Raw genomic sequence first — 22139 nt, forward strand, 5'->3', positions numbered from 1 at the left:
AATAAGCCCCAAGACAAAAAGTATACCAAAAAAAGGTTAATTTAATTTAAAAGAGCTGGCCAGAAATGAGCCTAAGCTAGGCTGAGCATTCAAAACTAAAAATAAGTCTCTGCACCATGATTTGGGAGCTGGTTAGTGGCCCAAAAGAAAAAAGCCCAGTACATGCTGGGATTATAGGTGAGTGCTACCACACATGACTCAACCTAAATATGATTCAAATTAATAAAAAAGCTTAAAATAGTAATAAAAAATAGGGTTGTGGAGCTACACCCCAGGCCACACTGGCCAATTTTTACTTCCTCGTTCTGTTTTTAAGTAGTGTAGGTTTCCTTGTAATATGTTCCTTTCTCTTCTCCTTCCTTCTTTCCTTTCTTCCTTCCTTTCTCTTCTTCCTGTGTATGTAATGTAGTACATGTGTGTGCAGATGCATGTATACATGTGTGAGCATGCATGTGGAAGCCAGAGGTGGAGGTCAGGTGTCATCTGCTCTCTGTTCATCACATGTTTGAGATATGATCTCTCACTGAAACTGGAACTCACCCACGGCTAGACTAGCCACAGTGCCTAGACTTTGCCCCCAACCCTGCCTCTAGGGGCAGGATTACAGAAATGTGAAATCATGTCTGGTTCTTACACTAGCTCTGGATTCCTAACTCAGGTTCTTGTGTTTGTCCATCACTTTATTTACTGAGCCTCCTCTCTGGTTCTCTTTACTTTCTCTCTCTCTTCTTCCCTTTCTCTCTCTTTTATCTCTCATTTCTATTTCATTTTTAAATTCTGTGATAACATGGTATAGGCAGGCTTTAACAAAAGATTTTTTAAGATTTACTTTTTTATTTCATGTGAGTCTTTTTGTTTTTATGTTCATCTGTGTACCGTGTGCATGCCCAGTGCCAGTGGAGGCCAGAGTGGCTGCTTAATCCCAGGGATATGAAGTTACAGGCCACTGGGACCTGCCATGTGGGTGCTAAGCCCCAATCCTGGGTCCTCTGGAAGAGAACTACATGCGTCTAACCCCTGAGCCATTTCCTCCGCCTATGTTTGTTTTTTCTTATGTTTTGGTTTTCTTTTAGTTTATTGTAAGTTTAGCAGACAAAATTTATGATGGCTTCTATCAAGATATGAAAGGGCGTGTGAAGTTTACCAGTAATGATCTCCGGTCTGGTGATGCATCTATAAATATAACCAATGTTCAGCTCTCTGACGCTGGCACCTACCAGTGTGAAGTGTTCCATGGCGCCAGTGCTGCTAAGAGAGCCATTCAGCTGACAGTTGTTGGTAAGTTACTGTTGTCGGTAGAATGATGGCTCACTAACAGGGTGAAAGGTCACGGTACTAAAATCAAACATTCATGTAAGACAAACTTATCTTTTCCAATAATTGTATTTACTCATTTTTGACAGGATAGGAGTGGAGCATGCCTCATGCTTCCTATGAAAGAGCTCTGTCTGTACCACAGCCCTGGCCCTAGAATTGTAAGTAAACTTTTGAAGTATTTCTAATGTCCTCACATATCTTAAAACATAAAGCTACCACATTTTTAGATAAGAAAAATAAGAATCAAGTAACTCCTTTACTGTTAAGAATATTTCCTAACGTGAGCTCTCTGCCAACACCAAAAAATCCCAATCAAGTCAAATCACGACAAGCTGAATTAAAGGATATCCAGGTTTAATGGGATTTCTGTGCTCTTGGGTGCCCCCCACCCACGAGGGGAAACCACCAATACGACCACAGGGCTAGGGGGGAGGGAAGACAGGGGACGGACATGGGACCACGAAGGGACTCTCTGGGGAGCAGTTTAAATAGACTGGGGGGGGGCAAGGCTTGGCAGGCTGCCTGGACACTTCTCTGAGGAGGGGACAAGGTTTGGTAGGCACAAGGGTGGGGCCTCCAAAGATGGAGGTCAGAGACGGGGACTTACATTTATGATTTCCAAAACTGTTGTTTGAGAAAGAACCCTGAGCCTGGACTCAGAAAACTGCATTGTTGTCTGTTGTTGTTTGTTTGTTTTACTCTTTGGAGGTCCGCCACCCAGCTCCCAGATAAATCACACACGGACGCTTATTCTTACTTATGAATCCCTGGCCTTTGCTTGACTTAAATCTTGCCAGCTTTTCTTAAATTATCCCATCTACCTTTGGCCTCTGGACTTTTTTCCTTTTCTTACTTCTGTATGTCTCTCGTTCTCTCTTACTCATGGCTGCCCCCTAGTGTCCTCTTCTTGTTCTCTTGCTCCCTGATATCTTGTCCCAGATCCCCCTTCATATTTATTTTCTCTTCCTGCCAGCCCTGCCTACCCATTCTCCTGTCTTGCTATTGGCCTTTTAGCTCTTTATTAAACCAGTCGGGTGTTTTAGGCAGGCAAAGTAACACAGCTTCACAGAGTTAAACAAATGCAGCATAAAAAAATGCAACACATCTGTGCATCATCAAACAAATGTTCCACAGCATAAACAAATGTAACACTTCTTAAATTAGTTTTTCGCAGCAGATGGCATGGTGACTATCGTTTTGGATCTAGTCCTCTAAGTTTGCTCTGAGAATTAAACACATTTCTACATTTCCTTGGGCCTCAGTCTACACACTATGCGTATTGGAACATGGTGTTGAACATAAACAGCTTCAATCGTCACTGTAGGGTGTCAGAGTCGCCCTTCAGAGCTGCACGGGAGCCCTCTGAGCTCTTGCTTTCGTTGCATAAAGACAGATGAGATTTCTATGGTGCAGAGCTGGGTGTTTAGATGCTGGGGATGGAACAGAGGAGAAAGCTGATGGAGAAGCCAGTCCACATCAGGCAGTGATGTCACATTCCTGGTATCACTGTTTTCATCCTTAAAGTGGGAGACGAGACAGGCTGGGAGGTGGTGAAGTTCTCTCGCTGATGGTCAAGAGGACAAAGGGGAACTCTATGATTGTCGGGCTGCGAGGTTTCTTTTCTTTCTATGGATCATGGGGTAATGTGCCAATATCAATCCCCTCACGTTCAGAAACCAGAAAGGTGATAGCTGCATTACACGTGAGCGCCTTACTGTATAGGCTTCATACAGGTGGGTGGTGGCTAGTCCTCCATCAGAGCAGCAAGCTCTTGTTCTGCGACCTAAGGTCTCTTGTTTTAGAAGATGCTTGGGCACATATTTTGTAGGTATTTCTGATTGTCTGGCACAACCCTAGAAGTAAACAGTCAGGGCCCCTCCTCGCATACACACACACCAACTGTTCCTTGTTCCTTCTATCTGATGGACTCGTCAAAGGTACGGTGAAGAAGGGTCGCATGTGGGAGTCGGAGTCGTATGAACACTGCTGTCCTCCAGAGCAGGAATATCAGCGCAGAGACCTGTTTGTGCTTTCCAATAAGGACAGCAGATTCTTTAAAAATACTTTGATTTCTTTGTTTTATGTGTTTTCCCTGCATGTAGGTATGTCTGCACCACAGACATGCCTTGTTCCCTCAGAGGTCAGAAGAGGGTGTCGGATCCCCTGCACCTAGAGTTATGGTTATGAGCCACTATATGGGTTCTGAACTCAAACTGGGTCCTTCCTCGGGCAACAAATGCTCTTAACCACTGAGCCACTTCTTACACTTCAAGGATAGCATGTACTCTTAACTGTACCATTGGTTTCTTTTTTAAGGGTCCCCTGGCTGACCTTGAAGTTGGGCTCCTTCTGCCTCACCTCCCAAGTCTTTGAATTGCATATTTGTATCTGTAAATGGTTTGCATTGTTGAGGTTTTTAAGATAGTTCTAATTTTTATTGCATATGTAAATCATACCTATTAGGCAAGTTGCTTTTCCCTAAGCAAATGCCTTTCTTTTCAGGCTAATCATCTTCCCCAGAGATCACATCAATTGAACTTTTAATTAAGTTTTGCCAAGTATTTGATCCTGTGAATCTCATGAAATGTGCCGTGTGCTCCTGTGCTCCTTCAACCTCGAAAGAACCCTTTGTGACAATAAACCAGTGTCTCGTAATTCTGTTCGACTCTCTGTCTTCAGTTCACCCTGTATTCTAATGTTAGAGAACCCGGCACCAATATCTTGGAGATAAGAGGTTTAATTTTTCTGGATATCAGTTGATAAAAACAAATATGATTTGAATTCTGAGCTTTGGAAAAAGAATGTAAGTCCTTCAAATAAACAATATTGCTTTAGCTCCATTCCATGCTCTCTGGAGGACAGGTGTAAACACCGACAGTTTGCTTACCGTCCTGCTCCGTCCTTTATTACAGCCGTGGCTCTCCAGTACTGGTGCTGGGCTCCTGTAATTCAGCTCTGGAAGCGCCTCCCCCAGGGTGCGGAAGGTTTCGCACTAATGTGTATATTTTGCTTTATTGGTGTGAGTCTGCATGCGTGTTGCATGTGGTGCACATGCATGCATGTTCTTCAGTCACGCTCCACCCGATTTTGTTGAGTTGGGGTCTCTGACCTGAACCCGGAGATCACAGATTTGCTGGTCTTTCCTAGGCTGGGGTTCAGCTCATAGCCCCCCCCCCACTTTGGCTGGCTCACAACTGCCTGCAATGCTGGCTCTGGGGCATCCAGGGTCCTTTTCTGGCTTCCGAAGGGGGCTCATACAGAAGCACACAAGCACATACACACAAACACACATATATTTCTTGGAGACAGTAAAAAAAAATGAATCTTGCTTTTCTAATCTAATCTGCTAGTCTGTGTCTCATTATTGGGTAGGTAATTGAGATGATAAGTTACAGTTCAAAGACATGCATTAATTTCTATCACTGTTACATTTTCTTAAATCTTTTGACTGATTGTTCTTAAACTGTTTATATATTCCGGTGTTCTCTTGCTGGTTTTCATCCTTTTCTTCGATCAAAGTGTTTGTCGCAATGTCCTCTTCGAGGTGGCTCAGTGCTCACACATTCCTTTCGTGGGCTGTTGTGGCGACTGTTCTCTCCTGCTAGTACAGCTGATAGTGTTGTGGGGTCCAGGAGTCTCGGCTGGCATCTGAGGTCATCAGTCCAAGCCCTTCTGGCAAATCTTCACTGAGAAGTCGGTTGCTCTCACAGGCTTGCTTTTATAGGTGGCTTGTTTCTCTCTTGAAGCTTTCGGTGTCCTGTCTTGTTCTGTACGTCAGAGTTTTACTATATGGCACGGGGGATTTCTTTTCTGGCCCTGTCTAACTGGTGTTATGCACATACATAGCACCCTGATAGCCATTTCTCTTTTCTTATATTTGGGGGGCTTTCTTCTATGATTTTGTTGAAAACATTTTTGTGCCTTTGACTTGGGTTTCTTCTTCTCTGTGATTCAGTTTCTGTTATCTTACACTGTTTGGGAGTTCCTGCATGTTCTGTTCATGGGTTTGGTTTTATTTATTTATTTTTTAGATTTAACATTTTCTTCGACTTAGTTATCCAGAAACACCTCTACCTTGTCTTTAAGCCATGATATTCTCTTTCCCATACCATCTATTTGATTTACTGAATTTTTGATTCTGAGTTTTATTTCATTTGGACTTTTCTTCAGAAATTCTCTTCAATTCAATTTTCATATGTTGAATTGCTTCCTTTATTTCATTCAACTATTTTCCGTCTTCATTCTGGCATTCATTCATATCCTGAGTTCCTTCAAAATATTTATACAGCTATTTTGAAATTGTTTTTTTGTCATTAATTTGCTTTTCTCAGGGAATATGAGAATACACACTTTTGGAGATGTTTTATCTTGGTCATTCATATTGTTTGTGTTTTGTGGTAGTACCTTAATCTGGAGATTTGGTTTTTGGTTGCGTTTGATACATTATCTGTTCCGTCCTTGTTGAGTGGGCACTTGAATTGGTTTGGCTCTCACCTAACTTGTCAGGTTGTTATGGGCCAGCAGAATGGTGCTTGGGGTTCCGACTGGGGGCGCTCAGTGTTTATGTATAAATGGAGTGCAAATTTAGGGTCCATCCTCTTCCTGCACCTAGGTCTCCAAATGCCTGTCCAACATCAAACAAGAGACTGGTCTCAAACCAAGTGGAAGGTGAGTGAGAGGCCCAGGTCCCCAGATTCAGTAAGTCCATAGCCCTAGCACAACCCCCAAGCAGCTTGGCTCCAGGTTCAGAGCCAGGGAAAGAAACACACCCTGAAAACGGGACCAGAGCCGGGGAAGAGACAGTTTGTCCCCAAACCTAGAGCCAGAGAAAAGTCCCCGGACCCTGAAACTAGGGCCAAAAGAACTCACGAAGTCCCTAGATTCAGGACATACCAAAGATAGTTGCCTTGGCCCCCAAATTAAGGCTAAAAAGGTAGAAAGAACCAGAGAAAGAAACACAGTTTGGCTCCAGAAAGGGAGCCATCTCTGCCCGTGACTTGAAACCAGCCAATCCCTGAACAGGGAAAACAGACCAATCAAAGCCTAAGGCAGTTACCGACAGTTGGGAATTACCCTTACATCATTGGACTGCGGTCAATCAGAAGCTTGGAAGTCTGGAATTCCCCTCACCACTAGGGGGCAGCCAATCACAAGCCCCAGGGCTTGGAATTCCCCAAGCCTCTGCCCCTATATAAACCTGTTTTCTGCCCTGGGTCTCTCCTGTGCTGCTTCAGATGGGCACAGGGACCCGAGTTAACGAGTGAATAAAGACTCTGTTTCTACATCAGAGTCGGTCTTGTGGTGTAACAGTGGGGACCACACCTGAGGTTGTCTTCTGACCTTCAGATGTGGGCACAGTGGGTGCCAGGCACGAAAGACTTACAAAGAGCAGGGAGGCAAACCACGGGAGAGCAGTCTAGCCGTGGACAGGAGCAGTACTCTCTTCTGATTGACACAGTCCATGTAAGTGAGATTTCTTTTTCTCTTTATTTCCTCCCATATACAAATGAAAATAAAGCAACCTCTTCATAAACCCACATTCTAAATTCAGTTTTTAAAAAATTAACTTTGTGGGTATGGATTTGGGCTCACGTGCCACAGAGCACACATCCAAGCACAACTTCGAGGAATCAGTTCTCCCTTCTGCCATGGTCCTGGGGACTGGACACAGGTCACTGGGCTGGTGGCAGGCACCTTCCTATTTAACCATCTCTTTTCTTCCTTTCTTTTTTGAGACAAGGTTTTCACAATGCAGCCCTGGCTGGCCTGGAATTTGCTATCCTACGAGCTGACCCGCAAAATACAGAAACCAGCCTGCCTCTGCCTCCCAAGTACAGGAATTAACAACATATACCACCACACCCAGATAAATGGAAATCTTTTCATTTTTGAGTGATTTATTTTTATTTTATGTATATAAGTGTTTTGTCTGATGGTATGTATGTTCACCAGATGCATATCTGATAATCCTTGGAGGCCAAAATAGGGTGTTAGATCACCAAGGACTGGAATTTACAAATGGTTGTGAGCTACCGTGTGGATACTGGGAATGGAACCCAGGTCCTCCTCAAGAGGGCACCATGAACTCCTAACTGCTAAACCATCTCTCTAGCACCTAAATTAAATTCTTATATGACATTATCGGATTTTTTTTCATGTTTTCAGACAGAAAATGCTTTTTGTTTTCTCTGGTTACACAAATTGCATGATTATGAACCAGCTGCTTCAAATACAGGCCAACCTACCTGCGCATGTGAGACATGAAAACAAACCCACTGTAGGCCACAGCCAGCAGCACCATTTTATTTTACAGTGTTTACTGTAGTCAAGGTTACTGTGGTGAGATGTTAGTGGTTTGGGTCCATATTTTATTTTCCATTTGAATTAGAAACACATTAGTTAAAAAATAAATTTTTATGATTCCATTTTTCTTGACCATTAGAATATTACAGTTTCAAGTAACAAAAGATAAAAATAAAAACATTGCAGATTAAATCTACAGATATGTACAGCATGAACACATTTAATTACCACAGTCATTAGCAAGTCCTGACGTCACCTCTTCAGCCCAGAACTCATTCAGAAGCAGTCACTGAGAGACCTCTGGGATCTCCCTGTTATCCACAATGAGTGTGTGGATGATCCCTTCTCTTCTCTTCCCGCTGCTCACGGCTTTTATGTAACAATCATGGTTCCCAATACTGAAGTGTGTTTCGGTCCCATCGTCTACAAACTCGCCCTAGGACAGCAAGGGAGGAAGCATCAGTGTCCAGAAATACTTGTCAGAGCACTGACATCATCTAAAAAGTGCCGGTCGTAATGCCAAACTTTGAAATCAGAGTCCAAAGATTATGTTTAGAGCCCTGTGATTTGCTGTAATTTTCAAAATCTAGAGAGATTTTAAGTTTCAGGAGAAGAAAGTTCTGTGTCTGCAGTGTGGACAATGTTTACAAAACTAAGAACGATGAGCGTGTCAAAAACATTCTCAGTCACGTGCACTATCCTAGCATAGGGGCATCGTGTCACAGAGCTGCCATAAGTGATATTATTATCCTCATTTTATAGATACAGAAACTGAAGAGCAGCAAATTTAATAACTTGCTGAAAGCCTGTCCAGTAAGACAGAAGAGTTCCCACCAGAGCTCAGGAGACAGGCAGAGACAGGTGACTTCTCCAGGCGTATGGTTAGCACACACTCAGTGTAACCAACAGCTCTGATCATGTACTGTAAGAGGGTATGTACTGTAAGCCCACCCAGGCATGCCCTGGGGCACTTTGAAGGAGCCTGTGGAAGGCCACACAAAGGTTGCTAACACAGTCTCTCCAAGTTCCTTCTTGGCAATTTCACCCATTAGTGACGATACTGGGGTGAAAACAGCAGATGCTACATGGGAGTGTGGCAGTCTGGGCATGCTGCAGATCAGCGCAGGCTGAGATAGGGAAGCTGCCTGGACGCTTCTGCCGCTGGAGCTCCAAGCAGGCAGTGGGGTTACAGAGGGCTGTCTTCACACTGGCTTCCTGCCAGTTACTAACAACAAGCGGATCATAGATTTTACTTTATTTAAAGTCACATGTACTTACTGAAAACCATTATTCTGTACAAATGACATACATTAATACTTTCTAGAAGCCCGCCTTACTGTCAGTTTTTCAGAGGTGAGGACAGAACTGAGGGTCTCACACGTGTTAGCTAGATGAGTGCCCTACTACTGAGCTACAACCCTAGCCTTGATTTACTGTGTTAAGATTCATTTTAACAACAACAACAACAACAACGCTTTGAGAAGCAGGTGTTGTGGTGCACACCTTTGATACCACAGGCAGGTGGATCTCTGAGTCCAAGGCCAGCCTGGTCCACAGAGTGAGTTCCAGGACAGCAGAACAGCCAGGGCTACACAGAGAAACCTTGTCTCAAAAGAAAAAAACAACAAAAAAAACCCCAAGTTTTATTTTTATGTATTTTTAAATTTTATGTGTCTGCATACTTTGCCCGCATGTATGTCTGTGCACCACATGTGTGGTTGGTGCCAGCGGAGGTCAGAAGAGGGCACTGGACCCCTTGGAACTAGAGTTACAGATGTTCTGTGTGTGTGTATGAATATGCCTTTTACATGGCACTGGGAATCCTAACTCAAGCCCTTGTGCATGTCTGGCAGTTGACCCCAACCGCAGCTCTCATCCTCCCCACAGCCAAACCCCTTGTCTAGAATGAGGAACTGTTAGTCACACACACTAGGAATACGTAAATGGTAACTTACTGCTGTCTCCATTTTTTGGCCATTGCACCATACATCCATAGTATCTTTCTCTGTAAAAGCAACATAAATTCCAAAAGTTATAGTTCTATATCAAAGGTAAACCTCTTTTTTTAAAAGCTGAATTCACTATATTTCTAAACTGCAATCGCTGTTCTAAAACTCAAAACTTTCAACATCTTTGAAACTCAAAATTTGAAGAAACTCTGTTCATACATGAAACCAGGTTTTTAAAAATCTTTTCTTTTGTTGAGATTTGAGAAAGGATTTCTCTGTGTAGCTCTGGCTGTCCTAAAATCGGAAGACCAGGCTGGCCTCAAACTCACAGAGTGCTGGGATTAAGGTGTGTACCACCATGCTTGACTTAGAAATCTTTTAAGAGAAAGTCACAGTCTCATCACAGCGTGATAAAAATCTTGTTAAAACAGATTCTAAAGGACAATCTTTTTAAAGGGGTTACAGACAAACGAATGAGGGAATGAGGAGGACCTGGTTCCTAGGAAACTGACTAACAAATAAAACCAACATCGGAAATGTGATTTAGCCTCACTGACTAGATGACTTCTGCCTCCCGCACTGACAGAGCTCCCTGGATGATGGCGTAACGACCATAGGCCTTGGGTTTGCAGAAGGCAGACAGTAGGAACTCAGCTTTTAGCTGCTTGCTGGACAGGACAATAATCCTATTTTATAGTCATTTTACTTTGGAAATACTATTAGATTGTAAGAAAAAATAGATTAAGCATGTGCACTCTACAGTGTGGAGACACAGGGAACACAGGGCTGCTGCGGCAACCTCATGCCGCAGTTTGCTACCATAGTTGACTGCCAGGTGGGAGTCCCCAACACTGCCGGTCAACATTAGTGTCCCAAGAGTTGGCTGGAAGAAGACTGTGATCTCCAAGGAGCCCGATGAGGAAGCAGAGCGAGAGCCTGTGTTTGTGACCTGCATGGGCACCAGGCTCCAAGGACAAGGCTGCCCATGGGTCATGTGTGAAGGTCCAGCCAAGGGTGTGACTGGCAGGCCACCTGCGGCAGGGGCACAAGCCAAAGGGGCCTCTCTTCTCAATACTTCCTCAGTCAGATGGCGCTTCATTTAAACTACAGGGAGTTTTTGAGGTGGGCTAAATGTGACAAGGGGAAGGCAGTGGTGACCTCAAGGTATGTGCAGGGTTGGTCACCCCAAAGGCAGTCTGAATGTGATTCCCTCATGGTCAGATGCAGGGAAACCCGGCAGATTTCAATACATAGCTGAGCATCCAGTGCTGAGACCAATGACAGTGGCAGTGAGAACTGGCCATTAGTCTATTTACTGAATGTGCACACATATTCAGATTATCCAAATTATCTACAAGGGTTCTCTGATGTGCCCATGAGGAACATGGCTAATCCAAAACCATAAACGAAAAATAGAATACATTTGAAAGACCATGGACATACATAAGCAATGTCATATAATAATGAGCCAGCACTGGATTTTGAGGCCATTTCAACAATCAGAACAAAAAATATTCAATTGCATTGGCTCTCTAGCTCAGTGGGTCTCAGCCTTCCTAATGATGCGACCCTTTAGCACAGTTGCTCAGGTTGTAGCGACCCCCAACCATAAAATTATTTTGTTGCTACTTCATAACTATAATTCTGCTACTGTTATAAACAAGGATTCAGGGACCACTTGAACAAGGAGTCCCTCAGTGGTTCAAAACCGTACATTTTTATGACTCAAACCTGTTATCCAAGCATTTGGGAGGCAGAGGCAGGAGTATTAACAAAAGTTTCAAATCAGCCTGGGTGACAGTGAGCACCAGGCCAGCAGAGACAGAGCAAAACCCAGTCTCAGAATAAACACACACGTACACAAATTCCCCTCTCCCAATAAGGGACATTTTAAAGATTAATGAACATGGTAACTGCAACGTACTACAGTGAAGTAAATTGTTTATTTCTGTGTTAACAATGATTTAAAACTGGAAACAATTCAGCAGTTTGAAGGCTGGAGACTGCAGGGAGTAGCAAAGCTATGTTGCACTTCTACAGGAAATGCGGGTCTGTGCAACGGGCATGTGACTGGGAGTTTCTAGTTAGACAAACGTCTAGATAGGAAGTGAAGAATGAAGAAATCCAAGAACCAGAGCTGGCAACAACTGATGGATGAATGGTCTAGGCATTGAGTATTACGTTTAATCCTAGTGTCAACTTATCTGGATCTGGAACTAACCAGAAGGTAAGCCACTGGGCATGTCATAACGTTCCTGATCAGGTAATTGGGAAGATCCAAGCTGAATGTGGGCGGCACGTCCCAGTGGCAACCCCTGGTGCAAAGGGTTAAAGGAAGCTCTGCCTTCGCTCTACGTAAGTGTATCCACCCTGATGCTGCTGCGTCATCCTTCAGTGATATCAGGGCCCAGCTTCAGCAGGCTTCCACTGTGGACTGAGACCAGTGGGGTCTCCAAGAGTTCTCCAGGCCTTCAGTGGCGTACTGCTAAGGCATCAGATTCACCGAATGAACCAGAACTTCAGCCTCGCCAGTGTGGGACCGACATTAGTGGAATACCCAGACCATAGCAGATAAGCCAATCTGATAAATCTCTCTCATACACACACACACACACACACACACACACACACACACACACACACACACGTTCACTCTATTAGATTCTGTTCCTCCAGAATCTACTAATACAGAAGAGAAAGAGAATGATAAACTGTATGCTTCAAGATACCAGCAAACTGTAAGTTGGTTTTACCAGAAAGAAAATCCAATAAAAACTCAATCTGACAATTCTTCAGTTAGGTATCACTTTGCAGAAAATATGGAAGAGTTTAACAATCCACAGGTATTCAATCAGCAAAACCCAGGTCACACCACAAGCTAAGCTGACTTTTTATAGTAAGTAATTAATTTAGGTTCTTTTATTTTCTTCCCCCCATTTTAAGGATAGTTTTACTCTGTAGCCCAGTTAACTTCAACCTTCTGGTTCTCCTGTCTCAGTCTCTGGAGGGTCGGTATTTCAGGTATGAGCCACCATGCCTGGCTTTTAGATTTTTTATGTGATTTATCAGATAATAAACATTTTCTCATCTAAAAAAAAATTCAAACAAAAACCCTATTTGCTAGCATCCAACTAGAATGTGGACCACTACGGCACGGTCAAAGTTCCTTCTGTCTGTGCATCCTCAATCCCTGGTAGACAGACTACCTTCCTTTTCAGAGGCAGTTAATAAATAGGATCTAAATAAATGAATTAAGATGATTTATTAAACCATTTTAATTTCATAATATGGGGATACCAGAATAGTGAAAAGGTTACTTCTTAAAAGCCTACTTTTAGCTGGACTTGGATGGCTCAGATCTAATGGAACCCTAGACCTACTATTACCTGCTGAAGATGCTTGCCCTAGTGATGGATCTTAAATTTCTAACTGCTTTTTATTTATAAAGAGAAAAACCAAACAATCAGTGCCTGCAATTACGACACTATATACAAAACCCAGTGGGTTAAATGACTCCCCATTCCTGCAGGAAGGGAGAAGTACAACTGGGCTTACATTTCCTCTCAAGTGAAAGCGCCCACAGCAGTCTGTGGGGCAGGACATCATCAAGGCCAAAGGGTTCTGCAGAAGCAGCCCCGACTCACCCAGAACCACTCTGCAGTCCTCGCCGTCCAAGTGCAGCACCCAGGTGTTGGTGGTCTTTGATCTGTTCTCCATGTACTTCTTAAGGCTTTTCCCATCGATCTCCAGCGTGTACTCATATGCAAAACCACTGACAGCATCTATATTTATGGTGGCTTTGGTTTTTGCAGCTCCAACACAGAAGGTTTCTTTGCCCACCAACTTGAACATCCATTCTTTTCTTACTTCTTCCTAGATAATAATGTATAAAAGTTTCATAAATGCAAACAGAAAATTTAGTATTTAATTTTTTAAATAATGTAAAAATTAAGACTGTCCAAATGGCAATACTATTTATATTTTTATTATTTCATGTCAAGGTTCCACAAAGTGGTCATTCTAAGTTTAAATGTTAGATGTTATAGTCTGCGTATTCTGTAACAACCATATAAATGAAAAACAACCACAGTCAGAAAAAAAATCCTTACTTTTTAAGAAGCTACACTGACAAAACCAAGCTTCATTGTCACATTGTACAAAATCACACGTTTTCCTACCTTCCCATCCACGTACACAACTCGTTTGCCGGATGTGGTCCCATGCTCAAATTCAATCTTGTGGATTCCATCACTTAATGCAACGTCCCACACAGCTACAAGGTCTGTCATTTTTTCCAGGCTATAAAGAGGGCTAAAGGAATAAAACAAAGCCATTAAAATGAGCAAAAACAGTAAGAGAATGACTAAATTCTCCCACCATGACAATACCAGATTTTCAAAGGTCCTAAAATTATAAAATAATAAAATGATATTTCTTGATATCCCACTCACAGTACATGTAACTGTTTTCTCTCTCTCACTGGCTCATTCCTCAAGAGACAACTATGCACAGGTATAGTCTAATAATCCCAAAGTCACCTTAATGCTAATAAGATTAAGACTTAATCCCTGCCAGCACTCTGGGCTAGGCTGGTCTAGTACAGGGAAAGGTCAGTAAAAGTCTCCACTTGATGACCATCTCCACAAAAAACGTGTTTTTCCTTTTTCAGATCAGATCAATCCCAAACAAAAACTCTTCAAACTTTTCAGAACCAGTGCCTTGGGATTTGTTTTAACATCAACAAAAACAACAAAAAAGCTGTTCCAATTTGGTATTCAAAAACTGTAATGGAAGAATTTGATACTGATACAGATTATTAGTTTTGAGAAGTAACATGTTCTGCAATAATGGGGTCACAGCTGGCTGCAAATCCAGGACTCCGACTCCAACACCGCTCTCTCTGTGTTTCCTTCTTTGCTCGTTTTAATCTTTGCTCTTACTTTGCATGCTCTAAATAATGTTCTGCATGCATGACTTCTGTGCCAAGAATCGATGGAAGACAATGCCACATATACGGTGGCCACATCCTCGTGTAAGTCAGAAAGCAGACTCTGCCTTCTGCAATGACACAGACCATGCCTCCAACAGACACCGAACTCTCCAGACCTATCCTAACAATTCCAGGACTGTCAAAGGCTAGTTTTATTGCAAAACAAAGCATTTACCTTTCATCATCTTCAAAGATAGGACTGTCATCTCCAGATGCCATGGTTAGCAACAGTCTGCAATCCAATTAGCAGCCAGGAAAGAGAAAAGCAGAAAGCAGCAGAGAGAGGTTGGGAGCAACAAAGACAGCTACAAAGGGCTTTTTAAACTTTGCAATCCTTTCAGAAGTTGCCTGCATGCTCTGATGAAGCTACAGTTAAGTACAGCAGAGAGGCAGGCTTTGTTTTCAGAAAGAGTTTGAACACACAAATTAGCCAATTCCACTTTTCTATCTTAAGCATTTATAATTTCTTAAAAATAAGTTTATTAAAACAGGGTAATAAACCCGAGTTTATCTGGAATATTACATCATCTTTGAGTTGCACATTAGAGGCTAAGGCCAGTCCCACTCCCGAGTGTCTCAGCCTGGAACACAGAAGCCCCGTGGGTCTGCGGCAGTGCTTCAGGGAGCACATCAATGTTAGACAAACAGCTTGGCCCAGTGAATACGGAAACCTCCAAAGCAAACACGATGGCAGCATCAATATTCAGGGTGAAATTTAAAACCCAATTTTATAGTTAGATTTTAGAAAGCGAAAACATAATTTAAACCAGTTTCCTCCAAAGGAATTGTGAATGTGTGTGGATATGCTGGCCTGCTGTGTGGGAGCAAAGTTTATTTACTCGTTTACACAAGCTAGTAGGTCCACAGTCTGAAGACTCATTCAGTTTATCAGAGAGTCTCACCTAGAAGCAGAGACCAGGACCGCACAAGGAAGGCACTGCTTCGGGGTTGGTTTCACAAGGCAGAGTGCGTCTGCACTTAGGTGCGCAGTAAACACAGCACGGAGAGGCTGCAGCACTAAGGAACTAACAGAAGCGCGCAGACGCTAACAGGCACAGGAGGCGCGTATGACAGAGCTACAGCGAGCAGCCTGCTCCTGCAAAGCTATTAGGGATTTGGCTGTGTTTTGCTCCCCAGGCCTAGCCCAGTTTTAACACTCTCCTCAACGAGTGCCTTCGCCCCTTGGATGACCAAAGGCGCTCAACAGTGAGAGACTGTCAACCCCTTTTGGAAAAAGTCGGGAGCCACAGATTGCTTTCCCAAGATGTTAGAGAAGAAGAAAGGTTTCTATGCATGGCAATGGAATACAGTCAGGGGTGTGATATAACTGCTGGAGGCAATCTCTGAAAATCAGAGAGAAGGAAGGGATGGCACTCAAATTTTGCTATTATACAACTTTTAGATTGTTCGCCACTCAAACCTAAAACTGTTGGTGTATTTTGGATTATAAAGAACTCCAAGTACTACTAAGATGCACTAAAGGCATGGAGGCTAGGGAGACGGTTCAGGGGTTAAGAACACGTACTGCTCTTCCAGAGAACGCTAGTTCTGTTCCTACCACCCAGGTCGGGCAGCTCACAACCACCTGTAACTCCAGCACTAGGAGGGCCTGCTGTCTTCTTCAAGACTCTTTGAGGGCACCTGCACTCGAGTGCATGCGGGTACCCCCCGCATACATACGCACATAATTTAAAAGTAAGTTTTTTAAAAAGATGACTCATGGAATCACCTTGATTATAACACCTTTTCTAATCCAAGCATAAAAGACACCGAGTCACTGGTGTGATGGAGCACGCTTTTGATCCCAGTACTTGGGAGGCAGAGGCAGGCAGATCTCTGTGAGTTTGGGGCCAGCCTGGAGTACAGGTTGAGTTCTGGGACAGTCAGGGCTATGTAGAAAGATCCTATTTAAAACAGAAAGAAAGAAAGAAAGAAAGAAAGAAAGAAAGAAAGAAAGAAAGAAGGAAGGAAGGAAGGAAGGAAGGAAGGAAGGAAGGAAGGAAGGAAAGAAGACAGTGAGTCTTCCACAGTGAGTTCAAAGGGAAGTTAAAAACCAAGATTATGTTTTATCTAAAACATTCTAAGCTATTAACAGATATTCATACATGTAACAATTATTCATAGATATTTAGCGATTAGTGATTTTAAGCCTGCCAGGGTGGCGCAAACCTTTAATTCCAGCACTCAGGAGGCAGAGGCAGGTGGATCTCGGTGAGTCTGAGGCCAGCCTGGTCTACAAAGTGAGTTCTAGGACAGCCAAGGCTACACAGAAAAAACCTGTCTGGAAAAAACATACACACAAAAAAAAATTGTGATTTTTTTTTCACTCTCTAATCTTAGGATTTATATGTGACCATTTATATAAAATGATCAGAGTAAGCAACTACCTGACAAATTATATTTGTGTATATCAAATTGGCAAAACACAAATTCACAAATCAATACAAAACTAATTTCTATGTGTTTTTTCTATAGATATGGTCAAATAAGAAAAAGGCTGCTTTAATGAAAGTCAGCAGCACTTCAGTTTTTCTATTTTTTTTTCTATTTATTTATTTATTACGTATACAGTTTCTGCAGGCCAGAAGCGGGCACCAGACCTCATTACAGATGGTTGTGAGCCACCATGTGGTTGCTGGGAATTGAACTCAGGACCTTTGGAAGAGCAGGCAATGCTCTTAACCACTGAGCCATCTCTCCAGCCCCAGTTTTTCTATGTTATCTGCTGTTTTTAAGCAAAAGACTTAATTTTTTGTTTTTATTATTTTTAAATGTGTGTGTGTGTGTGTGTGTGCGTGCACACACACACACACACACACACACACACACACACACATAACTACGAATCCCATGGAGGCTGTAAGAGGATGGCAGGGCCCCTGAACCTGGAGTTACATACAGGTGGATGTGCACCTCTGCACTCTGGTCTTCTGCCACAGCAGCAGCCCTCTTAACCATTTGTCATTGCTCCTGAAGGCTTAAAACTCCTCTTTTAAAAGCTGCGGAACCTTTATCAGCATTTGTGGCTTCTGAAAGGCTGTGAAGCTTCGACTCCTGAGACATTTTCAAGGAGCGAGAAACCATAAAGTGTTTTCTACAGAAGGATTAGACCTTGCCACAACCCAGCCATACAATTTCTAAAAGAAAAGTCACAGTGAAACCCAATGGGCTCACCCCTCTCCCTCACTGTGGGGAAATCGCAGGAAGGAGACACCCCTCTAAAGGACACTCACTGCTTTTCCTAGGTTCTTACTTTAACCTGCTCAACTTTCCCACATGGCCAAGAGGGCCCTGGGTGTAAAGAAGCTTCTTCCACAGCATCCCATCTCTAAATAATCCTCAGCAACAAATCTCATACAATGTAGAGAACACGTTCAGAACAACTCAAGAGTCCTTCCTTTGGGTCACTACAAGTTTCCCCAGAACTTCCACTATTCTTGTGACCTTACACATTTCATCCCAAGTTCAGCACTTTAAAAGTTCGCTGGAGTTGCTCTCTTGGCCCAATAGTTGTGGGTTTTTGTTTGTTTGTTTTTATCACTCTGGCTGTGGGCAATACAGTGCATAGGAAACCTTTCAGTTTCCCCTTTGTTCCGTGCCTGCATTCAGATCTAAAGCCTAATGCTACCACTCTGTCGTGCGCCACCATCAATACCTGCACAGGTCTGCTTTTAACATACAACCTTACAAAGCAGCCAACAACTCCCAAATGACTAACGACCTGCTAAGCACTCGGACTCTGTGGAGATGATTTTACTAGAAACTGTATTTCCAAATATCCATTCAGTTAATTATGATGACTTCACCAGGCAGTAACTAACACCGCCCACAATATTTGCTTGAGCATTGGTTGTAATGTAGAGGATTTTATATTCGTGTTTACACGCTGTTACAGGTGACAGATTAAATGCCACGTTAGATCGGTTAAACAGCAAAACAACTCACGTTGCCGGTCCCACCAGTGATCTTCCACCTTGAGCAAAGTGTGAATTGGCTGAGTTTCATTAAACTAATTCATTCCATACCTGAGACAGGTTTCCAAGTCAGCCTTCGCAAGGGGAAACTACAGAATTCTAGGAAGAGACTACAGAATCCCACTCTGGCCGCTGTAAAATAACAGGCTCCTGCATTAAGCAACTCCAGTTGATAGTATTACAACATTAGAAAGGTTCAGAAATAAAAGTATCCCCAATGCCAACCTGCACGAAAGAACTAGCCAGAGCCAGCAAGAATGCTGCAGCGGGCTGCTCCCCAAGAGCTCCCGTCCACGGAGTACCTACAGCAGGGTAAGCTTGGCCTCGCGCAACCACCGGGAGAAGAGGCGTGTGTTTGGTTCACACCTCCCCTGGGTATTTCGGTCAAGGCCACACGGGACGCGTGTGCTGCTGCAACCAGATTCTAACCGCTCCGAAGCCGGAGAACCTCGGATCGCACCGCGAAAGCTGCACCTGAGGGTCGGCAGATGCGGGGCTTCCACACTGACCGGCCCGGCCGCCCCTCACCCACGCCCTCTGGGGCCTCCTGCCCTGAGCCCAACGCGGATCGTAATCTGCCGCCCGAGGCCTGAGCGCCGCGCACCTCGGAGCCAGCCCGCCCGAACCTCCAGTGCCACCTCCCGCGCTCACTTGCCCGGCGCCAGGCCACGGGCTCCTGATCCTGCTGTGCAGTCAGCCGCTAGCTCCCGCGGACGCGCCCGCCCGGCTCCCGCATCCGCATTTGCCGGGGTCCCAGCCTCCTATTGCCTTCCGGGCTCACGGAGACACCCACCCACTGCTCGACTGAGCCTGCGCAAGTGCGAGACCCCACCACACACACCCCCTCCAGAGGCCCCACCCATCAACCGCGCGAGAGCCAATACCCGATGTCCGCCTCCCGAGGCCCCGCCTATTCTCCGAACTGGAGCCAATCCCGCTTCTCCTGTGCGCCCCGTTGTGTGCCCCGCAGCCGCTAGGACTTACGGGTGGTAGTGTCTTGGTACTGCCCTCTGCTTGTAGCCTTAGGGATAACCCGCACCTCCTGGTTGGGCAGCTCCTCTGCAGACACCCTTTGTTTTCACAGTCCAGCTGGCCTTCCATTCCTTGCAATACGAGCGATCATTTTAGGTGGAAAAGTCCAGCCTCTGGAACACGTCTGTGTTCATCTCTGCGCAACCGCAGATGATGTCTTAGCCCAGAGATTTTTTGCTTGTCTCCTCTCCCTGTTTCATAGCCTTTCCTTTAAGTGAGATGCTTGAATTTCTCTTCCTGACAGTTAGACCTTGGGGATAGTGCTCAATGATGGGGCACATAGCTATCCTGGGTGAGGTCCTGGGTAACCTGTGTAGCCCTCTCTGGCTGTCCTGGAACCTGGAATCTGTAGACCAGGCTGGCCTTGAATTTACAGAGATCTGCCTGCCTCTGCCTCTCAAGTGTTGGGATTGACTGCTACTTAACTTATTTCTTTTATTTTAAAGATATATATAATTCGTGTACACACACAAACACTATATTGTCTCGATTGCAATCCAGGGCTATTGTAAAAGCTCAGGCAAACAATTGCATAGTCTGGGGGGAAAAATCTACAAATAAATCTACAAATAAATATTATAAAGTAAAGAAAACAAATCAATTCAGAGATTAAAAAAAAAGTTTGACCAAGCATGGTGGTGCATGCCTTTAAGTCCAGCACTTGGGAGGCAGAGGCAGGAGGATCTCTGTGAGTTCAAGGCCAACCTGAACTCTCCAAAGTGAGTTTGGTCTACAAAGTGAGTTCCGGAACAGCTAGAACTCTTACACAGAGAAACTCTGTCTAGAAAAACAAACAAAACAAAAAAGGTTGATAAAGATCTTGGTTTGGGAGCGTTTTGTACTTGTTTGGTTGATATTTAAGAGAGTCCCACTGTATAATCAGTAATAGCCTCACATTTGGCTTCCACTGCTTGGATACAGCATCTAGTTAGTACTCAGAAGGTTGAGAAGGCCAATTGCAAGTTCCAGGCTATCCTGAGCTCTATAACTGAACTGTGTTTCAAAAACTAAAGTAGTATGACTTCTGCTTTAGTGAAGCAGAAGTATTAGGCAAGATACCCGCATTAAAAACCATTAAAGAGCATTATTAGTCTATCTAATATTTTGAAAATTCTGCCTGTCATGGCAATACATTTTTAAAGAAAAGAATACAAATGGAAGATAACTGGAGAAAACAGATGACAGACACATTGCACCCTTGACATAGAAGAGTTTCTGTGAACATGTTTTTTAATTTATTTATTTATAACGTATATAATGTTCTGTCTGCATGTATGCCTGCCAGCCAGAAGAGGGCACCAGATCTCATAGAAGGTTGTGAGCCACCATGTGGTTGCTGGGAATTGAACTCAGGACCTCTGGAAGAGCAGCCAGTGCTCTTTACCTCTGAGCCATCTCGCCAGCCCCTGCGAATATGTTTTTAAATACCAAATGATGCTTTAAAATTTTTGGTGAAATATACAAATAGGATATTAAGAGGACAGGAAATATAATTGGTGAATTCAAAAAGAGATTACTATTTCTGATCCCCAGAACTGAAAAAAATTTAATCTTTCCACAAACTCAACCAGTTGCAAGTCAAAAATATTTTGTAAGGTCTGAGCAGTTGCTAGCATGAGTGAAACCATTGGTCTAATACTCAACACTACAAAGCATACATACAGACTCAGTATGCATACGTGTATACACATATATTTTAATTGGACTGAATATATGCAGATTCGTTATTCCTGTCTTTCTAGTCTATAAATAGAATATGACTATTTATTTATATAGCAATTATATTAGTTATTTTAAGTAATCTAGCAGTGATTAAGTACATGCATGGGATTGGACATATAGGCTCTGTGCAAATGCAGGGACATTATATATGGAATATTAGTGTTTCTGGATTTTTTTTAAATGCTGGGGATTAAACCCAATGTATCACATATGCTAGGCATATGTTCTACCACTGAGTTAAACCTTCAGCCCTCATCCTTAGATTTCGGTACCTACTGGAAATGGCTGGAACTGATTCTCTGCAGACAGCAAAGGGATGATGACTGTCTATAAACTGAGTGACTTAAACAAGAGAAATATATTCCCTCACAGTTCGGGATGCAACAAGTCCCAAGTCAGGGTGTTGGCAGAGTTGGTTGTTTTGGCTGAGAGGAAAGCCCTTCCTGCTGGTTTTACATCTTTGACAGTCCTTAGTTAATAAAGGTATATCCTCGTCTCTGGCTTCATCTGTGTACGTGTGTGCATGTGTGCATGAGTGCATGTGTGCATGCTCACAAGCACGTGTGTGTGTGTTTGTTGCACACATATGTGAACCATTTTCTTTTTTATAACAGGCAAGTTGAATAGAGTTAGAGACCATTTAGACCAGTTAGCGTCTTCATTTTAACTTTGTAAAAACACTCAGGCAACAAAGTCATATTCTGAGGTTCTGTAAATTAGCACTTCAACATATGAATTTGGAGGAGGGAGTAATTTAGCCCATAACATACAGATACAGAGGAAATCTGAAGGCAGAGGCAGAGTTTGGAGTGATACAGTCACAAGTCAAAGAACAACCAATGACTGTTGGTG

The 22139-nt window shown here is 43.4% G+C and overlaps 2 protein-coding genes across 8 annotated transcripts in view; one reads left to right on the top strand and one right to left on the bottom strand.

Annotated features, from left to right (window-relative positions):
* LOC142846719 (coxsackievirus and adenovirus receptor homolog) overlaps window positions 1-3975 on the top strand; it is a 29019-nt gene extending 25044 nt beyond the window's left edge. Inside the window, exons 7-9 of the mRNA XM_075967550.1 lie at window positions 1074-1278; window positions 1404-1475; window positions 3820-3975. Of these exons, the coding sequence (XP_075823665.1) occupies window positions 1074-1278; window positions 1404-1408 (210 nt within the window). The 3' untranslated portion in view covers window positions 1409-1475; window positions 3820-3975. The remainder of the gene's footprint in view (window positions 1-1073; window positions 1279-1403; window positions 1476-3819) is intronic.
* A 3684-nt stretch (window positions 3976-7659) lies between these two features.
* On the bottom strand, window positions 7660-19380 carry LOC142845690 (fas apoptotic inhibitory molecule 1). Of its 7 annotated transcripts, XM_075964902.1 has the most exons (7): window positions 19185-19337; window positions 16289-16463; window positions 14735-14791; window positions 13748-13880; window positions 13214-13442; window positions 9576-9625; window positions 7660-8056 (listed from the first exon to the last, which is right to left on the bottom strand). In XM_075964902.1, exons 3-7 carry the CDS (start codon window positions 14776-14778, stop codon window positions 7907-7909), a joined length of 606 nt encoding a protein of 201 aa, XP_075821017.1. In that variant the 5' UTR covers window positions 14779-14791; window positions 16289-16463; window positions 19185-19337; the 3' UTR covers window positions 7660-7906. The 7 variants fall into 7 exon arrangements, with proteins under 7 accessions (XP_075821017.1, XP_075821015.1, XP_075821016.1 ...); XM_075964900.1 differs by lacking the exon at window positions 16289-16463 and having other exon boundaries at window positions 19185-19380; XM_075964901.1 differs by lacking the exon at window positions 16289-16463 and having other exon boundaries at window positions 19138-19337.
* Window positions 19381-22139: the final 2759 nt, after the last annotated feature.

This window comes from Microtus pennsylvanicus, chromosome 3, assembly GCF_037038515.1.
Source record: "Microtus pennsylvanicus isolate mMicPen1 chromosome 3, mMicPen1.hap1, whole genome shotgun sequence".
Lineage (NCBI taxonomy): Eukaryota > Metazoa > Chordata > Mammalia > Rodentia > Cricetidae > Microtus > Microtus pennsylvanicus.

Excerpts from the sequence above, each read along its gene's own strand:
- LOC142845690 (XM_075964900.1), bottom strand. The coding sequence starts at position 14,778 with ATGGCATCTGGAGATGACAGTCCTATCTTTGAAGATGATGAAAG. Across the intron at positions 13,881-14,734 it reads ATCTTTGAAGATGATGAAAG|CCCTCTTTATAGCCTGGAAA; the intron begins GTAAATGCTTTG and ends TTATTCCTTTAG. Across the intron at positions 9,626-13,213 it reads GGACTGCAGAGTGGTTCTGG|AGAAAGATACTATGGATGTA; the intron begins GTGAGTCGGGGC and ends TTGCTTTTACAG.